This window comes from Dromaius novaehollandiae, chromosome Z (genome assembly GCF_036370855.1).
Source record: "Dromaius novaehollandiae isolate bDroNov1 chromosome Z, bDroNov1.hap1, whole genome shotgun sequence".
NCBI lineage: Eukaryota > Metazoa > Chordata > Aves > Casuariiformes > Dromaiidae > Dromaius > Dromaius novaehollandiae.
Window position 1 is genome coordinate 55,695,654 of NC_088132.1, and position 17,424 is coordinate 55,713,077.

At 39.2% G+C, this 17,424-nt stretch overlaps 1 protein-coding gene across 1 annotated transcript in view; it reads right to left on the reverse strand.

The window, feature by feature from the left end:
- Positions 1-17,376, reverse strand: part of LOC135324950 (DNA mismatch repair protein Msh3-like) — a 118,829-nt gene extending 101,453 nt beyond the window's left edge. The window contains exons 1-8 of the mRNA XM_064502133.1: positions 17,179-17,376; positions 15,300-15,423; positions 14,040-14,263; positions 10,558-10,770; positions 8,991-9,107; positions 8,098-8,215; positions 6,388-6,536; positions 5,218-5,384 (exon numbers count right to left, since the gene is read on the reverse strand). Coding sequence (XP_064358203.1) covers positions 5,218-5,384; positions 6,388-6,536; positions 8,098-8,215; positions 8,991-9,107; positions 10,558-10,770; positions 14,040-14,263; positions 15,300-15,423; positions 17,179-17,295 — 1,229 coding nt within the window. The 5' untranslated portion in view covers positions 17,296-17,376. The remainder of the gene's footprint in view (positions 1-5,217; positions 5,385-6,387; positions 6,537-8,097; positions 8,216-8,990; positions 9,108-10,557; positions 10,771-14,039; positions 14,264-15,299; positions 15,424-17,178) is intronic.
- Between the last annotated feature and the right edge of the window lie 48 nt (positions 17,377-17,424).

The following is a 17,424-nucleotide window of genomic DNA, read 5'->3' on the forward strand; positions in this document are numbered from 1 at the left end:
TTAGACACATTACAGAGGAACAAATAGCAAATCTAGCTGCAGCCTAATATAGCAGCATGCGATTGCAGGCCAAGGCAAAAATGCCTCAGAGATTACAGGCCCAAGTTACTTGGAAGACAACATTATGGTCTGCAAACAGAGTAAAATGAAAAATCTGTGGGCATAGACAGGAAGTTAGTTATCACATCATCTTGATTTTAAATTATTGGCTGGACATCTAACACAGCATGTTAAAAAAATAAAAAACACAATAACACAATGCAAACTTGGGTGAAATGATAATTCGGAGTTGAAAGTGAAATATTTGTGAACCACATGTTTTTACATGTTGTTGAAGGAATGCTACAGAATGAAACATTACCGGTAGCTGCATAAAAAGAGCAAATAAAAATAACTGTAAGGAGCATCACTGGGGAACTCTTAACGTGTTGGATGGGAGTAACATAATTTTCAATGAAATAAAAAAGGGGCACATGTGAAGAACAAGAACAACCAAAGGGGAAAGGAGCCTCAAAAGTTATTTGAGGAAAAACAATACAGCCCAACTTTTAATGCAGCCAATATGTTAAGGAGGATGGGTATTGAGCCTTGATTAGGAAGCAGTTTGAAGTTCAAAACACAACATTCTCCTGTAAGAACAAATACATCTTGCAGGGAAGAACATTTTCATGGTCTCCTAGACAAAAAGAAACTGAAAGCATTACAGGATTTTCCTTGAGCCAGGCCAGCACTTGCTAACAGATGTTACTAACTACTCAGGAACAGAAATGTACCTGCCAGAACAGTTTGTTCTGAACCAGTTTCCATAGCCTACTTTTAACTTATGCTTTGCTTTTAAAGGAAAGCACTCCACCATAGCTGACCTCCAGTTCAGTGTCCTTGAACAGTACTTTTTCGTTATTAATTCCTATGGACAGTGTCTGTCATGACATTGGCAATAGGACCATTTCATTTACCACCAGAAACAGCAACATGCTGGAAGAAAATGAACATGAAAACCAAGTCACATCAGTTCTGACATACATTTCTGTACATCTGCTTCTGCAAGTTTTAGAGATAACTACCAAGGGGGAAAGTATCTAGAAAAACATTTTGTGACACAGATCTGCACCGCAAGGCACAGATCTTCCAAAGCTTACTTAAGTTGGAAAATGAACACCCCAGTTTAAGCCAAATGGTGAAGTAAAATCTTTATAAAAAGATGGATGAGTCCACCTTCATTTAAATCAGTGGTAAAATGCCTATTGATTCAGACGGCTTGGATTTTTTTTTCCCTAAGAAGTTTAACTAAACTGGCTTCATATGACCAAAAAAAAAAAAAAAAAAAAAAATTAAAGCTCCAGCCAATGAACAAGTCATATGAACAGTTAAGTAATCTTATTACAGTAGCACTTATCTTCATTTACTGTTCATTACATTAACGTCCATGCCTAAATTTAGACAGGGAACACTTAAGAAATGCAATCAGCTCTTCCACTTATTCTGCAAGCCGTATACAGCTTTCTTGGGCACAGCTCAAACTGCCACTCTTACACAGTTGTTCCTTCAACAGCGCTCTCCGTAGTCTCTTCAACATTGCCCAGGAAACAGAATTAAAGACAACCCTTTCAGTCATTTATTAACTTATTATAAAAGCTGCCTATTGTGAGACACTGTTTTCAGCCACATACAACTGCGCCAAACAATTTTCAGCGCTGGCCTGCAGCATGATCAAACTTTTTATCATCACTGTACTGCATATAACTTCAAAAGTGAAGAAAAAGGCCATTTTCCATTATATATTTTTATCTGCACTTTCATTTCTGACTCAAAATTCTTAACAATTATTCTACATTAGTCCACAGAAATAATTTCTACTGTCATAAAGTTCTCCAGAACTGGCTGTGAAAACGTACACAATACCGAATTAGAAGCATCATCAGTAAATACCGTGAATGACATTACTGAGCCTGGACATAGCTGTGGGGGCAACAAAAAGAGAAGAACAGCTAATTCCATAAGAAGAAAATTAGCATATAAAACATACGTAATATACATAAGACAGAGACAAGTACACACTATTCTGATTTGGTCTGTGTATTAAAAGAAAAACAAAAATAAAAACAAACAAGGAAATAACACAGATACTTTCAACTCCATCAGTGTAACCAGACATTAAACCAGACTACGCCTGCCCTCATACAGCTATGATAATTTATTTAAATAACTTAATTATCAGCACACTCTTTATGAAGGTGACATAGCCCACGCCACCTCAATCACTCAGTATGGAGGTTGTAAAATGCAAAATCCAGAAGCAAATCAGCCCCTGAGTTGCTTCACCATCTACCAGTAAAACTCTCAGATGACACGTGCATGCAGTCAGCAGAAAGTCCCTTCACTGCTCCTGACCACTCCAAGCTGTACATCTCCTGGGACTATTTTTCTCGCCCATCTGTACCCTGTTTTTACCAGTTCAGTGTCTTCCACTACAATATGCCTACACAAAGGGATGATGAGCCTTCATGAAACAGAAGATCCTAGTTCCCACAGTTTTAGCCAGAAAGGTCTTCGAAGATTTATGTAATGAAGCCTCTCTAAGCTAAGGGAATGTGTCTCACCAAAAGTTATCAGCAAAGATGAAGTCAAAGAATGGGATAGGTAATGCACAACAACCAAAAATGAGTACGTTAGTCCACTCAGTAGGTACGAGAATAAAATTATTGACAGCATTAAAGTAATTACATAAAAACTAGAGCCTAGTTAAAAATACAGGAAAGGAGCATATTGGAACCACTTAAACTAATATTAAATACTGCAAGGCCCTCTAGTGGTTAAATCTTTAACACAAGAAAATCCATAAACAATTGTTTTTGAAATGAGGCTACTGAAATGTACTGAAGTTAAGGCATTTAATTTCTGTCACTTCCAAGTAATTAAGGACATGTAGACTAGAGAGCTGCTTAGTTAATTTTTTCTGGGTAGTTACCAGAACGGGCAAAGAAAAAAAGAGAAAAATTAATATCTGTTCACAAAATCAGCTAATACATAGGTATTTTTTGCTCTTAATAGAAATGAGGAGATACTTACTAATGTATCAGCTGTGCACAAGCAAAAAAAAAAAAAAAAAAAAAAAGAACTGCTCTCAAACCTGTATCAGAACAGCTTTATTGCACAACTAAAATACTTTTTTTCTGAAAAAAATGCACTTACTTTGTCCATTTATTATATAGTTTTGATTTCCTCAAAATTTGACAACACTCCCATCAGTGCACAACACTAACTTCCTTTTCAGTCTAGTTTTTCTTCCTGTATAAATTCAGTACTAAAATGAATGCTCATGTTGAAGAAGTTAATTAAGAAGTTGCCATGGTACAGCTGAAAGGAAGCAAATTAGGGGTAAAGAAAAAAAAACATTTTCGTCATCATGGTATATTTAGAACTATTTTTGTGCATACTTCTGTGGAACTGATTTGCAAAAGAGAAAGTAAGCTATTAAAGTAACAGGATTACAGAGACAAAAATGTACATCTGTTTGACAAGTAGAAAACGTTTGTTACTTCCTAGTCTGATATTTTATTTGCCCAAGTCTTAACAAACCATTTTACTGCAAGGAAACACACTGACCTTGCTTGCTCAATACTCAGTCTAATTAGAGGTAACTTTTTAACTCCTTCTGGCTCTGCAGCCTGTGAACAAGCCGAGGGAAATGAGGAACCTAATATGACAAGGAGCACACTTCACTACAAGCTTTGGCATCCACTGCTCAGCTCAAAAGCGTTGAATACACCGCTTTCACAAGCTACTTTTTCTGAAGATCCCTAAAACAGACTCAGAAGTTTTCACTCCCTTTTCTCAGTCTTGCCTCTCATACACACTTGCCCTTGAAAGCTTGATAGCCAAGTGCAGCAGCATCTATACAAGTTCCTATAACATGCCGTGAAAGCAGCTTTCCCTGATGACATGACTGCCTCTCCAGTACGTCATGCCAACTCCCCCCCCTCCCCCGCCTTTGCAGAGGGGGCAACAAAGGTTACACTGGCAGCCGGGGAAGACAGCACTTGTGGACCAGACTGAGTAAGCAGCTCCGCAGTCTGGAGTGTTAGAGGAAGCCCAAGACGTGGCTCGCGCAGAGTTCAAATGAGGCAGTCAAAGGCACCAAGCTGACAATCTGTCAGGTGGCTGCCACCCACACACAGGACAATGATGCATTTGTCTATCTTTACAGTGTGGGAAGTGCTGATATACATACCCCCGGCAAAATCTTGCTTACATAATACAAACATTTTTCTTCGGCTTCTTTTAGCTCCAGTCTTGTTAACAGGCAGAAGGAAAAATGTTCTCCTTTTCAATTAGGTCATTCAAAAAGGACAAGTCAAGCTCTTAGCCAGTTCTCTACAGTCCAGAGAGGCACGTTTAAAAAAAAACAAAACAAAACAAAAAAAACACACACTACTACTTTCTCACAAAAATATCATCTGCAAGATTTTGCAAGTCCACCACACGTTCAGAAGACTGCTTTAGTCCCTTAATCTATCATCCTACAAATTATGTCCTATTCTGGTTTTATTCTACCGTAAAACTGACATTGCAAACATGTAACTTTACTCTTGAAATACACAAGCAGAACTGAAAATATAAATGGAAGATCAGCCATAATACTTCAAACCTTATCCAAATTTAAGATAGTCTAATAGGCCAAATAGAATGAAATACCAGTTGCAAATGTTTTTTATACCTATCTACATTAGAATAAAAAAACAAAAACGCACATAGAAAAAAAGTTCCATGCCATTTAGAGATTTTAAGGCTATGACAAAAAATAACAGCAGCCACAAAACAACACTTGCAGATCCCAAAGATACATGCCTCAGCACTGGAATATAACCAACAGATCACATGATTGAAGGGGAGGGGAAAGGAGGGGAGGGGAGGGTAGAAGAGGGGAGGGGAGGGTTGCCAGATAATCTAAATAAAAACAAATGTTTATGCACACAAACCATTTGTAGGCCTGAGACAGAAGCTGTGAATTTCAGTCTAAATACAAATCAACAATGAGCGCTCAGAACTCAGTGGTTTGGGGAACTTTCAACCCAGGGGCAAACTACAGATGTTTCTGAAAGGGCTTTTTAACTACACATTAGTGCTTGCTTCCACATCTAGATCTCAATAATAGCTATGCTGCAATTAAAAACAAAGGCAAAATGAAAACAACAACAATATCCCCATAGAACATACCTCATGGAGGTTATACTGTTGATGAGCTTTTCAGATTGATCTGACAAGCTGGATGGAAGTATTAGTTCAACCGGCTGCAGGCGCAAAACCCGACTTTCTAACTCTAAGCGAGATGCACAGTCTCGAAAACTGTCAAAAATGACTTCTCCAGTAGTTGGTTGGACTGCCTGTCAAATAAAATAATATATACACATTGAGTGTTTAAAGTTTCAAGGAGAGCTTCAGTGACTCAAACTGCGACGCCAGAAAGAAAATTTGCGGTGTGTAGTACAAAAATGATAGACCCCATCACCCACACACTTAGCAAAAGTGGCAGATAAAAATATATATTTTTCATACAGTAATAACTTTGAAAGACTACCACAATTTTGTCTTTGTAGATGATAACAATACCTTAAAAAATGTTAACAGGCTCTTGTCATCATCAGTCCATCACTGCTCAGATTTTATTACTATTAAGGACTATGCAAATCTCCATATTTGGATGTCTGTGAAAGGCATATGAAGTTCTCTGTGGAAACTAATTGCCTTCCTAGCACATGCTTTCCCCTCCCCACCCCACCCCCCACCAAACTGCACTGTGACATTCAAATACAAGCCCAAGCAAGATGCTTGCAAATTAATGAATTATCAGCAGACAGGGCTCTAGTTATTATTGTACTTATTTCATTATATTTTGCCAGTTCCACATTTCTCAGTTTTTAATGTTCACTATTAAAGAGAATATAAATCTACAGTGTAAGCAGTAATGACTGAATTAGTCTCTTCCTCTAAAGATAATTTGAAGAGAAAAAAGTGCTTGCACATTTTAAAATATCATCCATACAAATGCTTAAACTTTAACATTAATAAAGCACCTGAACTAACAGTTTTCCCCTATTTGGTTAAAATACAGCTATGCTTTCAAGAGATTATGGCAGAGAAAAAAAAAAAAGAAAAAAAAGAAACAGAAATACCCAACTATCAACTCCAAACCTTTTCTAAAGTTTTCAAATATTAAGCTATCACAGTACACTCCTGGATGATTTTCTTATAAACTAGACCTTCTTACAAAAACACAAAACAAACAAACTTAAAAGAGAAAAGATTCAAGAATGTAAGAAGATAACCACCCACCTCTGAAAAAACCTCAAACCCTAAAACGCCAGTTCCTCTGTGAAACTAACTTACCATAATGCCTATAACAACGTCACCCTTCTTCCTGTCTTTTAAGTTTTCTCCATTTTCACAGATACAGAGGAGGTAGTTATCAGGGACATCCGTTGTTGTTACCTCTTCGACATCTACAGTATCATCTAGCTTCAGCAAAGGATTCACATGTAACAAATGTTAAAAAAAATAACTTGTAGCACACAGATTTTGGTGGATTTTTCATAGGTCCTTCTAGACTTAAGTCCTTCTCAACTAGATTCTGCATTGGTCCTAGACCAAAGGACTATTTGATTGAGACGCTTCCTTTCTCTGCATCAGTTTGATTCCTAGTACGATCTCAGTGAACTTCAGATGACTGTCAGCACCAGGACTGAACTCAGCGGCTGCCTTCACATTACAGGCAGTTGCAAGATGCACAGATTTCTGCTATGTCTGTGGGTCTCCTAATTCAAAGCAAGAACAGTTATGCCAAAAGTTAAACTGCCTACTGACTCCGCACATGGCTTACTCCACATGTGTCACCTTGACTTAATAGCCACAAAGCACATATACCTGACTAGAAAAAGTGGGCAATATCTTGATTCAAGTAAAAGGCTGCTCCTTAGCAGGAGCAGCAGGTTAATCTCATTGAAAACTTGCTGCATATCAGTTTACTAGATTGGGTCCTACTGCTCAAACTGCTTTCATCTAATTTGGCAACCACAAGAAGAGAATCCATATGTACACTAGAAATTCTGCAATAAAAACCCAGGATTGTGTTACATTGCCTTTTTCTACAAAGTACTGAGGAGCAACCTGCTTTTCTGATGTATGGGAAAAACTCTATCCCTAAGTGCAACCTCCAAGTCATTAATCTGACGAATGGGAAACACATGATATTGAACATCCCTTTTCCCCTTCCCTGGCAGAGCTTTGGAACCAGCAGCAAACCTGAACACTGTTTTAAAGCCAACAAAAAGCAGCTGAGAAAGGGATTCCACACAAGAAAGGAGAACTTGATGAGAACCCCAACACAAGGCTGGACAAAAGCTACTGATAGCTCACAGTAAGCTCAAAGCAACTCAGTTTAGCTCAAGTTTCCTTTTTAGATCTTGGTACCTAGCAAGTACTAGTCTGAGAAATCAAAGAAAAAACAGTAGGGGATAAGGCAGGAAACAGAAAAACAAAGATGGGAAGAAATTAAGAAAACAACTTCACTAATCAAAAGCTCTTTTTACCTGTTTCTTACATTTTCTTTGTTACAAGAGTTAGGAGTGAAATTTCCTAGCCAGATTTTAACAGTCCATTGATTTTAGTACCTTCTTTTCACTGAAAGCAAATTGTTGACAACAAGCAGTCAATTCTTCCTTCAAGCCCTCTTGAATCACTAAAGCTATATACACTCAACCTAGTCAAATACCTACTTGAAGGCAAGACCCACAGAACACAGCAGACCTGAGAAATCCACTCCGACTTAGGGAAATGACTTAGGCAAATAACTGTAGGAAACCCAAGCTCTACAGTTTTGCAACAAACCTAAAGCCCTATAGAGATTAAATTCTTTATAAAGTCTAGGTGATGTTTTACCTCAATATAAAGGAACTTCATTTCCTGCTGCCAGGTCAATTATTCTTATGTCAACTGCCAGCTACCACACATACATGTTCCACCTAGGAGACAATTCTAGTATCATAGTATCTCATACAGCAAAAATTAGAGTCTGAAGCCAAACTCAGGTGAAAAGGATATCTTCTCCAATAAGTGTAGATTTCGTATAAAGAGCAGTCAGTTTCCGGGTGAAGAGAGAGCTTTTATTTTCTCCAGCAGCTTTCAGTGCTGCAGTTTCCATTTGTTTTATGACTCCAACCTGCAAGCAGACACACAGACAAGAAACAGTGTTAACTCCCAGATAAAAGATAACTTTCTTTTGATAAATGTGGTGATCTCCTAAGAAATGCAGACAGCAAGTGTACCATTAAAGCTGAACAGGGAGAGCAGAGGCTAACATCAGTCCTACTAACAGAGACTAATATGCCACAGCTTTTCCTTCTCTATTCATTTCAAACCACCCTTTCAACTGCCCCTGTGCTTCTTGTCCTATTTTGAAACAATTTAGCTAGAGTTCATCACTTGTCAAAGTATGGCTGCTGCAGTCGATTTAAATGCAACACGTCCTTTTCTTGTAAGCAGCAAAACTCGACATCACAAAACAACAGGCATCAACAAAAAGTCACAGACATATAGGGAGAGATCAACAACAGGCAGGAAAAGAGGGGGGGGAAAGTATCATCTGGGATACAAAATAGAAGTGTGTGAGGAAGGAAGAAAAAAGAAGGCGGGACAGAGAAATTTCCCTATCGAATGCAAAGGTTTGATATAAAAAACACTGAGAGAAAGAACTGTTACAGAAAATATGAAGCTATTTTTCCTGTAAGAACAACAAAGGAAGATTGCATCTACTTAAATCCATGACACTCACTGAACAGAAAAATTGAAACAAAGGTAAGTTAGCATTTTAATTGCAAAAACAGTTGATAATGAGTTTCACACTAGTCAATTCAACTGAGACTCCAGTACAATAAGTGCAAATCATTTCAATGCTATCGTGTACTAAATAGCATTTAATAAAAGCCAGAGAGGACCTTATATCCTTTTGCTACAAGTCTCCGCACATGGACAAACAGTCTGTGGCTTGGTATACTGGCAGTCATAAAGTTATGATCTGGATGACAATAAATGTTTAGCTCTCTAGCTGCAATCTGCAAAGTACAAAAAGAAGAGTCAGTTGATAATTCGGATGATCCACACTAACTACAGTAACAACAGAACTTCTATAAACACAAACACATCAAAATGCCATTCGAATGTTCACCTGTTACAATATTGACTCACAACCATGATTAAAAGTCCAGTAACAAAACTAAAACATTACAGGACAAAGCCCAGAACAAGAGCTGGGCCTCTCCACCCTCCAGTCCCAGCATCCTGTCCCAAACAGGAGACTACAGGATCATGGACTTCACATGTCAAATTATTTCACTGCACCTTGATCTTAATCACGGTGATGGAAGACATCTACACAGAGCACACGTGCTTTCTGCAACAGAACTCAAAAAAGGACCACAAAATTTCCACAAAACCCACAACGCAGACAGAAGGAAGTTATTTTACTTGGGGTTATAAAGGTGATGTATATAAGCCAGTTAATCAATCAATACTGAATTTTCAGTATCAAATAGCTGTGGAAGCTGAATACTTCTTTGAAAAAGAATGACAACATTTGTTAAAATATAAAAGTATAATGTATGATTTGTATTTGCTTTTCTGCCCTAGACAAGAAGGTGGACGTTCATTAACTAGAGAAAGTGGTTCCTTAAATAGGAACTATGGTGAAACACTGAATTATGCATCTGGATAATATATTTCTACTTCTGGACTGTAAGTGCAGTAGTACTTTCTGCTCAAATGAGTAGACAAAATAAATGCTACAAAGTTGATTGGGAAGATGAATACCCAGTAATAAGTTTCTCAGTCTTAAGTGTGGAAATAGCTCAGATCAAAGGTTGAAATGGTGGTGATGATTTTGGGTCAGAGGATGAAAAAGCTCTTTATGAAAAATTTTGAACTAACTTCTAAGTGATGTTTCCTGGAAAGTACTTTCTAGTTCTTAGAGATCTGGCATATTTATATGCAGCATCTGAACACACTTCATAACTGAATACATGTAGTTTCATCTGTTATTTTCCATATAGCTATTCTTCTCACACTCAAGATGCTCACTATACCCGGGGTACACCATTTCAGCTACTTTTACACCACTTTCTTGCTCCAGTCTTCCAAGCTGAAGTACTCCTACTAGAGATAGTTTTGTACCTTGATACAGAACACATCTTCAAAAGTGTTTCAACTTTAACTCTGAAAAGCAATTACTGTAGCACCCACAGAATTTCTTTAGCTCTCAATACTTAGGGTAGCAATCACTACCCTATAAAATAATAAACACGGTTTTGATAGAAAGTGTATTTGTAATGGATAATCTTTAAGCATGCAAAGGCTTCACACCTTGATTATTAAGAAAAGGTAATGAAATTACCTTATTAAGAAAACATAAAATTCATGCCCTAGAAACTTTCCTCCTGGAAGTGGTCATACCCCTGGTAACACACTAACATAAGGCAAGTATCCTTCCATAATCCTGGCAAAAATTACCTCTGCATCTTCTCCAAAGAAGCGATATTTGTATCCACATTCCACACACAAAACAGCATCTTTATACTGTTTCTTCATTTCTATGAACTGAAGTTCTAGTGGAGTGTAAATGCTCTTGGTTCTCTTATTAAGATTTATATCTGAAGTATTTTGAGTATTTTCATAACTCTTAAGAGATGCAGAAAACTGACTAAGATCACAGCGTGACTCCTCCTGTAAATAAGAGGAAAAAGAATAGTTAAGAACCATCAGATAAATCAATTATTCCTGCAGACTGATTTACAATTACCATACAGCTAAGTACTGTTCTTGTAGTAAATGTCCCCAGAAACCATAGCAAAACTATTAAAGTAGGAAATACAGAATACAGTTTATTTGGAATTAAAAGGAATTAAAAGTTAGTAAGATTAAAGATTTTGCATCAATTATTTTACTTGCACTGCAACAGTCCTTGGAAGTCTCAGCTGAAATCAAATCCTTATTGTATCATGAGCTCCCAAAACAGAGCAAGAGACATCTAGGCTGCAAAGACCTGGCAGTCTAAACTGGGCAGACCAAAAAAAAAAAAGGGGGTGGTGGTGAAAGGATGAATTACCACCCTAATTTACAGATGAGAAATTGAAGTGTAGAGAGATTAATGATGTTCCAAAAATCCACAGTAAATCAAGAACTAAACCAATACGAGTCCCAGTTCACTGTCTTAAGCACAAACAGTATTTCTTTTCCAGTGTGCCCTTCCTACATAAGCCCAGCAAACATGCCAAAATAATTTATTTGCTCTTAAACACAGAAGGTCTATATTATAGTTTCTAAAATCCATAGCAGTTAAGGGTTTGAGCCTATTCTCTCTGCTGTTCATCATGAATGATGACGTTATGTAGCCTATGCCAGCCAACCAACTTCAGCTCTACAACTTTTGTTTCGTTCTGTATTGTAAATGTGGTGATGGTGTGCCATTGAGTCTCCATTCAGTCTTTTACAACTGCAGTGAAGAACACCGATATGGAGAGCTTCACTCACCTTAAAATTCCTCATAACTTACATCACAATATCATGTATTGATAAAATTGTTTAAAAGAGAAAAAATACAGACAACCCCCCCACACACACATTTTTGAAGTGTGCAGCATACAGCTGTACAAAACAGGATCGATTGTCTTGTGCTGTGAGTTTCTATATCTGCAAATAAACCTGGTAAGCCTCAATTTCTAACCAACACATCCAAATTACGCAGAACAATGACGACTGGGTGCTTAGGAGCAGTGGATAACTCTGAAAAAACTCACAGACAGTACAAATCATATACACTAGGTCATGGAAGTGTATAAAGAATGCAGTGAAAAAATGACAGAAAACAAAAAACATTTAGCTGTGCTGTTAACTAGGAGGTGCAGAGATGCCAACAATCAAGGCACAATCCATTTGATAAGCAGACAATGTAGACCAGCACATACTGCTGTATCATGTCCAGAACCCAGACGGCCCCAGGAGCTTGGATGGCTCTGCTGCAATCCTCCAGCTGGGGACCCAGCTGTCTTGGATCCAAGCTTGAGCCCGGGCCAGCCCAGCAGTATGACCTGAGCTCATTTTCACTGAGAAAAACGTTATCTAAGAGTGAGGAAGCACATGAACTAAGGCCATGAAAGTAAGAAAAGTAAAAACACAGATGGAAGTGTAATTGTTGAGATGGTAGTAAGTGACAGCTCAAGGAATTTGGAGGAAAAATACTAACACAAAAAGATTAGAAACTCTAAGAAAAAAAGCAAAGGATTAGAAGACAGAAACACCTAAGATGGGCTGTTCTAAGGAGCCAAACAGGCCAGCCCTTCCCCATCTGGCTGCCTGACCAGTACAGACTCAGTAGGTGTCTCATAGGGAAAGATTAATATATTGATACTTTGTCAAGTAGGGCACGAGTCCTCACTATCTATTGAGTATATTAAGCAATAAATTATTGCTGTTTACTTTTACTTTGCATACATCCTGCTTGCAGAGAGTCTCTGCACATGCTAAGAGCAGTGAATTAAAGGCAAATTAACTGCAGGGCAATTAATATACAAGCTGGATTACCACATAGCTAATCAATGATTGGCTGGATCACTGTTTTGTATTATTTGGCTATAAGCATCCGAGGAGATGAACACAAGTTCTTCAGAAACATCCATCTTAGGCCCACAGCCTGGTGGCAGGAGCTCCACATGCCTTTGCTCACCCAATATACACTTCTGCTGCGGTTACTGTCAAACTATGCCAGGCACATGCTATCTCCAATGTTATCAGAGAAAAAGTCACTAAGATAAAAGGAAGGATATTCTCTATGCATGCTTTATATACATGTATGTGTAAAATACATACACTTTAGAGTTTCAGCATCTAGAATTTGTTCTCACACATCTCTGAGACATATCATTTATTGCTTGAACTAACAAAGGCAGTGTCTGGTGTCAATGTAACTGGATAGACAAAGGGTCAGAAAACTAATAAATTCGAGACAGACAAGGGTTTGAAAAAGAGGGACAGGGAAAGACTGCTTTTCTTTATTCTCCATCTAACCACACAGCTATATAATCCCAATCCTTCATCACAACAAAATCTTTTGCCAAATACTGTTCATTTCACTCCTCCCCCTTCCATCATATGTTCACACAACCCAGACACTCCAATTCAAGATCATAACCTTTGGACAAAGTCAAATTAATTATACAACCTTCCATACATTTGCCTTCCTGTGAAGGGTCAAATGTAAAGTCTTCCCTTTTGTCAAAGAATAGCTGAATCCCAACGTAAAAACAAGGCAGTACCCATGATATGCCTTTTAGGACTTATATACCTCAAACTGTGCAAGGTGACCCCCAAAAACAACCAATGCATCAAACAGTTACAAAAGTTCCCCTGAATGAGATGGAATTCAACCCCCCCATAACTAAAGAGGAAGCAAGATACTATGAAAATCTTCATTGACCTATGTCATAGTTATCACTACAATAATTTTTCATGAGAGCTACCTATATCTTCTGCAGACGAAAAGAAACAGATATATAGTTAGTAGCTACAGATACTAGTTTCACCTGCGTTTGGATTGAGCTACATTTCAGTAATAAATTTCTAACAGTTTTTGTTTTCAAAAATATCATCTGAATTTTTCAGCCCCCATCAAAAGAAAGAAGGACACACTAAAGATTTGGTATTATGTAAATTGATTCATTCATAATCCTGAAATGCACTGCCAATGTTTATGCTCTCTAATCACCACTGAATAAAACAAAGCACCATTTAATGATATCACTGAAGAACTATTCTGTTCGCTATGCTAAGAGTCCAAGAAAACACACGAATATGAATATTGGTCTGTTGTGTAGTGCTGCACTATTTCATGACAGAACACAAAATATTAAAAACATAAAAAGAATCCTATAGCAAAGTTTGCTTTTTCAAACTGTAAAAAATAATCTACACAGCACTGGACCAGAAGTTTTACGTACCTTCTGAGCAACCGTTGGGCTAGTGTCGCAAGCCTGAAGAGGGCTTTTCATTTCTGTACTTCTCCCCATAATACTGGGGCATTTTTCCAAACTCATAGATTGTTTCTCCCGAAAACTATCCTCCCGGACTCTGTTACATAGCTGGTCTGAATCACTGGAGAATTCTCTCAGTCTGTCTAGAGTTTGCAAACATATACGGGGCTTTTCACACTTCTGAGGTTCTTCTTGAGTAAAAATATACAACAAAAACATATTAGCAAATTATTTTCTAAAGAAGAACTTCTATTAAAATGACTTCAGCCAGCAGGAAACTTGGGCACTCTGCCCAGTCTCTTTCTTCTCTATCTTCCTTCTTTCCCATTGCACTCAATCTGCCAGTTTGACAGAATCATGTGTGTGATCAGCTTGGTTATCTCCCCAGAAAGTCAATGTTCCTTAATTGTATGCTTCTTCAGACATGGCAAAAGAAATACAGTTATTTTCCGGACTGATAATTACGAAGCCACAAAATCAGGGAGGATACTGGGAGATGGGTGGTATTTTTTTCAGAATAGTTTTTAAGCAGACAGTGTTTCTAGCTGATGGTCTCCCTTAATGATTTTTCAGACCATCGCAACAAACTACAAAACTGTCATTACATCATCAATATAATCCCACTTAAAAACTATGCAGAAGAATTGTTTACAGTGAAGCATACCTGTAATCAACTTTATATTCACCGACTTTTTCTATTACCATCATTAATTTGTTAAGTTCTTGGTTCAAGGCCAGATGGAGCACAGGCATAGTCAATGTAATTAAGCAGCTGTAATATCACAGTTAAGAGCACTGCATCTGAACTATTTATTCTGAGGTAGTCCTTAGGTATTCCAGGCCTGGACCAGACTGCACAGAGCTGTCAAGTGTCAGTCATGCTTCAGCCTGTATCTAAAAGTCAGACTGCCAAATCAACAGCACACAAAAAAGGCACTTGTAGCATTCCTGCCTGGGCACCTGGACTCCACAGCCTGAACAACCTCTTAAAGTTGAGTCAGCTGAAGGGGATTTGCATAGTAAATCCAGAACAAGACTCAAATATTAGCTTCAGAGCCACAGAAAGGTGCTATAACAACACTGCTAATATGCTTGGAATAGCTCTTCAAAGATACATCTTACATTCAAGAAATGCTTCCAAAAGCATCTGCTAATAAAGTTTTTACATTTGACAGCAAAAAAAATACTGGGTTTAAGCGCTTGAAGGTTTGTTTACAGTCAACTCACTTTTATCCAGAGTCTTCAGTGGGTTACAGATGTCTTCCACAGTACTTTGTAGTGCCTTGGTCTTCTTTTCACAAGGCTCATTGTTTTCAGATGATGTTGGCCTTTTGGTGCCAAAGTCAGAAGTCTGAAACATAAGTTAAACAAAAGAGTTCAGTTCTAACATTCAAGGCTACAAAAGGAAGAGAAATAAGTGTATTCTGTAAAAAAAGTTTGTCATTGTGCTAGGAAAAAAAGCACATGCAGCTGCCATGGCTTCAAAGGGCAGCTTTGAGCTGCCTCTGGGCCTGAAAACAGAACCAGCACTTAGAACTAACTTGCCTCTCATCCCATACTACCATACTGTGTCTGAACCAGATCTTTTTCCATCCCTGCAAATCCTGATTTCCACAGCTCAGACCCACTTCTTGCCAGGAGCTGGCTACTCACCTGCAAGAGGCAATACTTCCAAAGGCCTCCATCCAGATGATGGAAAAATACTTTCATTACACAATCTTGGAAGTGTTAATTCCAGATTTAAAATACTTTCCTAAAGTATCTGTAAACATACAGCATCTTCCTAGGTTTGCATAAAATACAGTACTTTCAACTACTGCTCTTTAGAAGGTTTTAGACACATACTTTTAACACTGATCAGAAAATTGATCAGTTTATGTTCTTTCACCATTGATGCACTCTGACTGACAGAACGCAAGAAGTACACCCAAACAGCAAGTAACTTTGTAACTCCAACAACATAAATACACTATCATTTCACTTACAAGAAAAGCACACAACAGGTGCTTTTAGTTCACATTTCATATGGTAATCTTAAGTATATTACTGAGAATATCCAAACTTCTCAGCACTAACTAGGACCTCCAGGGCCTCAGCTGGAAACCACCAATGAGCCTGAGGAAATAAGCCTGAAACCACCACATAACATATGCACAGTCCACTTGAGTAGCAAAGAAGTTTCCCTTTCTTTAGGCTGCTTTCCCACTTCACTTACAATTATTTAAACAAAAATCTCAAATCTGCCTATACAAGGGCAAAAAGTCGAGATTTGTAAGATGAGAGAAGGAATCAGAGAGATTGGTGTGACCTTAGATTCCATTTTTGGTGTAAAGTCCAGGTCACTCATTTAAAAATCCATCATTCACTCATTCTTTCCATTGGTGCAACTCTGACTTCAAAAGCTCTTTAGCAACAAAAAATTCTTTGTTGCTTCAAAAGTTAAGGAGTCAAGTCCACCATGTCATACTGCTAGATTAAATGGGAAGCAAGTTTTGTACACAGGCAGAAAGCGACAATCGCACCTTTCAAAATACACTAGGATGAAAGATAACAAAAAAGATTGATTTGAGGCAAAAAGCATGTACCTTTCCGGGGTCAGAAAAGGCTAGAGACATTAACTGCAAGGAGAAGCCAAAATACAAACACAGAGTGAAACCTAACTGCTCAAAGACAGAAAACTCTCCTAAAACAGCGAGGCAGGTTACGGTGGACTGGATTACAGCAGGCTGTCTTGGCCTGCTGCAGTAGGGCTTAGAGCTGTCAGTGATCCGTAATCCGAGCCAGGAGACTAAACAGCTCTCCTGCCAGGAGGCAGTTTGTGGCAGAAGGGCCACAACCCCGCAAGAGCGAGGCCTCTGCGGCACAAACCAGCACGCTGGTTTTGCCAAACTACATCAAGTAGCTTGGTCCTGCAGTGCTTTTAGCCAAAAAGCGGGCACGTTGTGGCTGTTTCCTAAGAGACGGGGCACAGCCACACGGCACAGCACAAGGCGAGGACACCGCAGCCGGCTCACGCGGTGTCGGGACACGCGTGGGCTCCTCCGCAGCCGCAACGGCCCCGACTCCGGCCCGCCCCGCCCCCCACGCCCCGGCCCGCCCCGCGCACCGTCTGCCGGGCGGCGCCGCGCTGCCCGCCGCTGCCCGCCGCTGCGAAGAACCGGCTGAGCAACAGCTGCCCCCCGCCGCCGCCGCCGCCGCGTTCCCGCCGCCGCCCGCGCGGCATGGCGGCACTCACGGCCACCCCTGCCCAGGCCGCGGCGCCGCCGGATGCGACGGAGGGCGCACGGCGCCGGGCGGGGCGGGACGGCGGCGGGGCGTGCCCGCCCCCCGGCGCCGCTACCCGGGAGTTAAA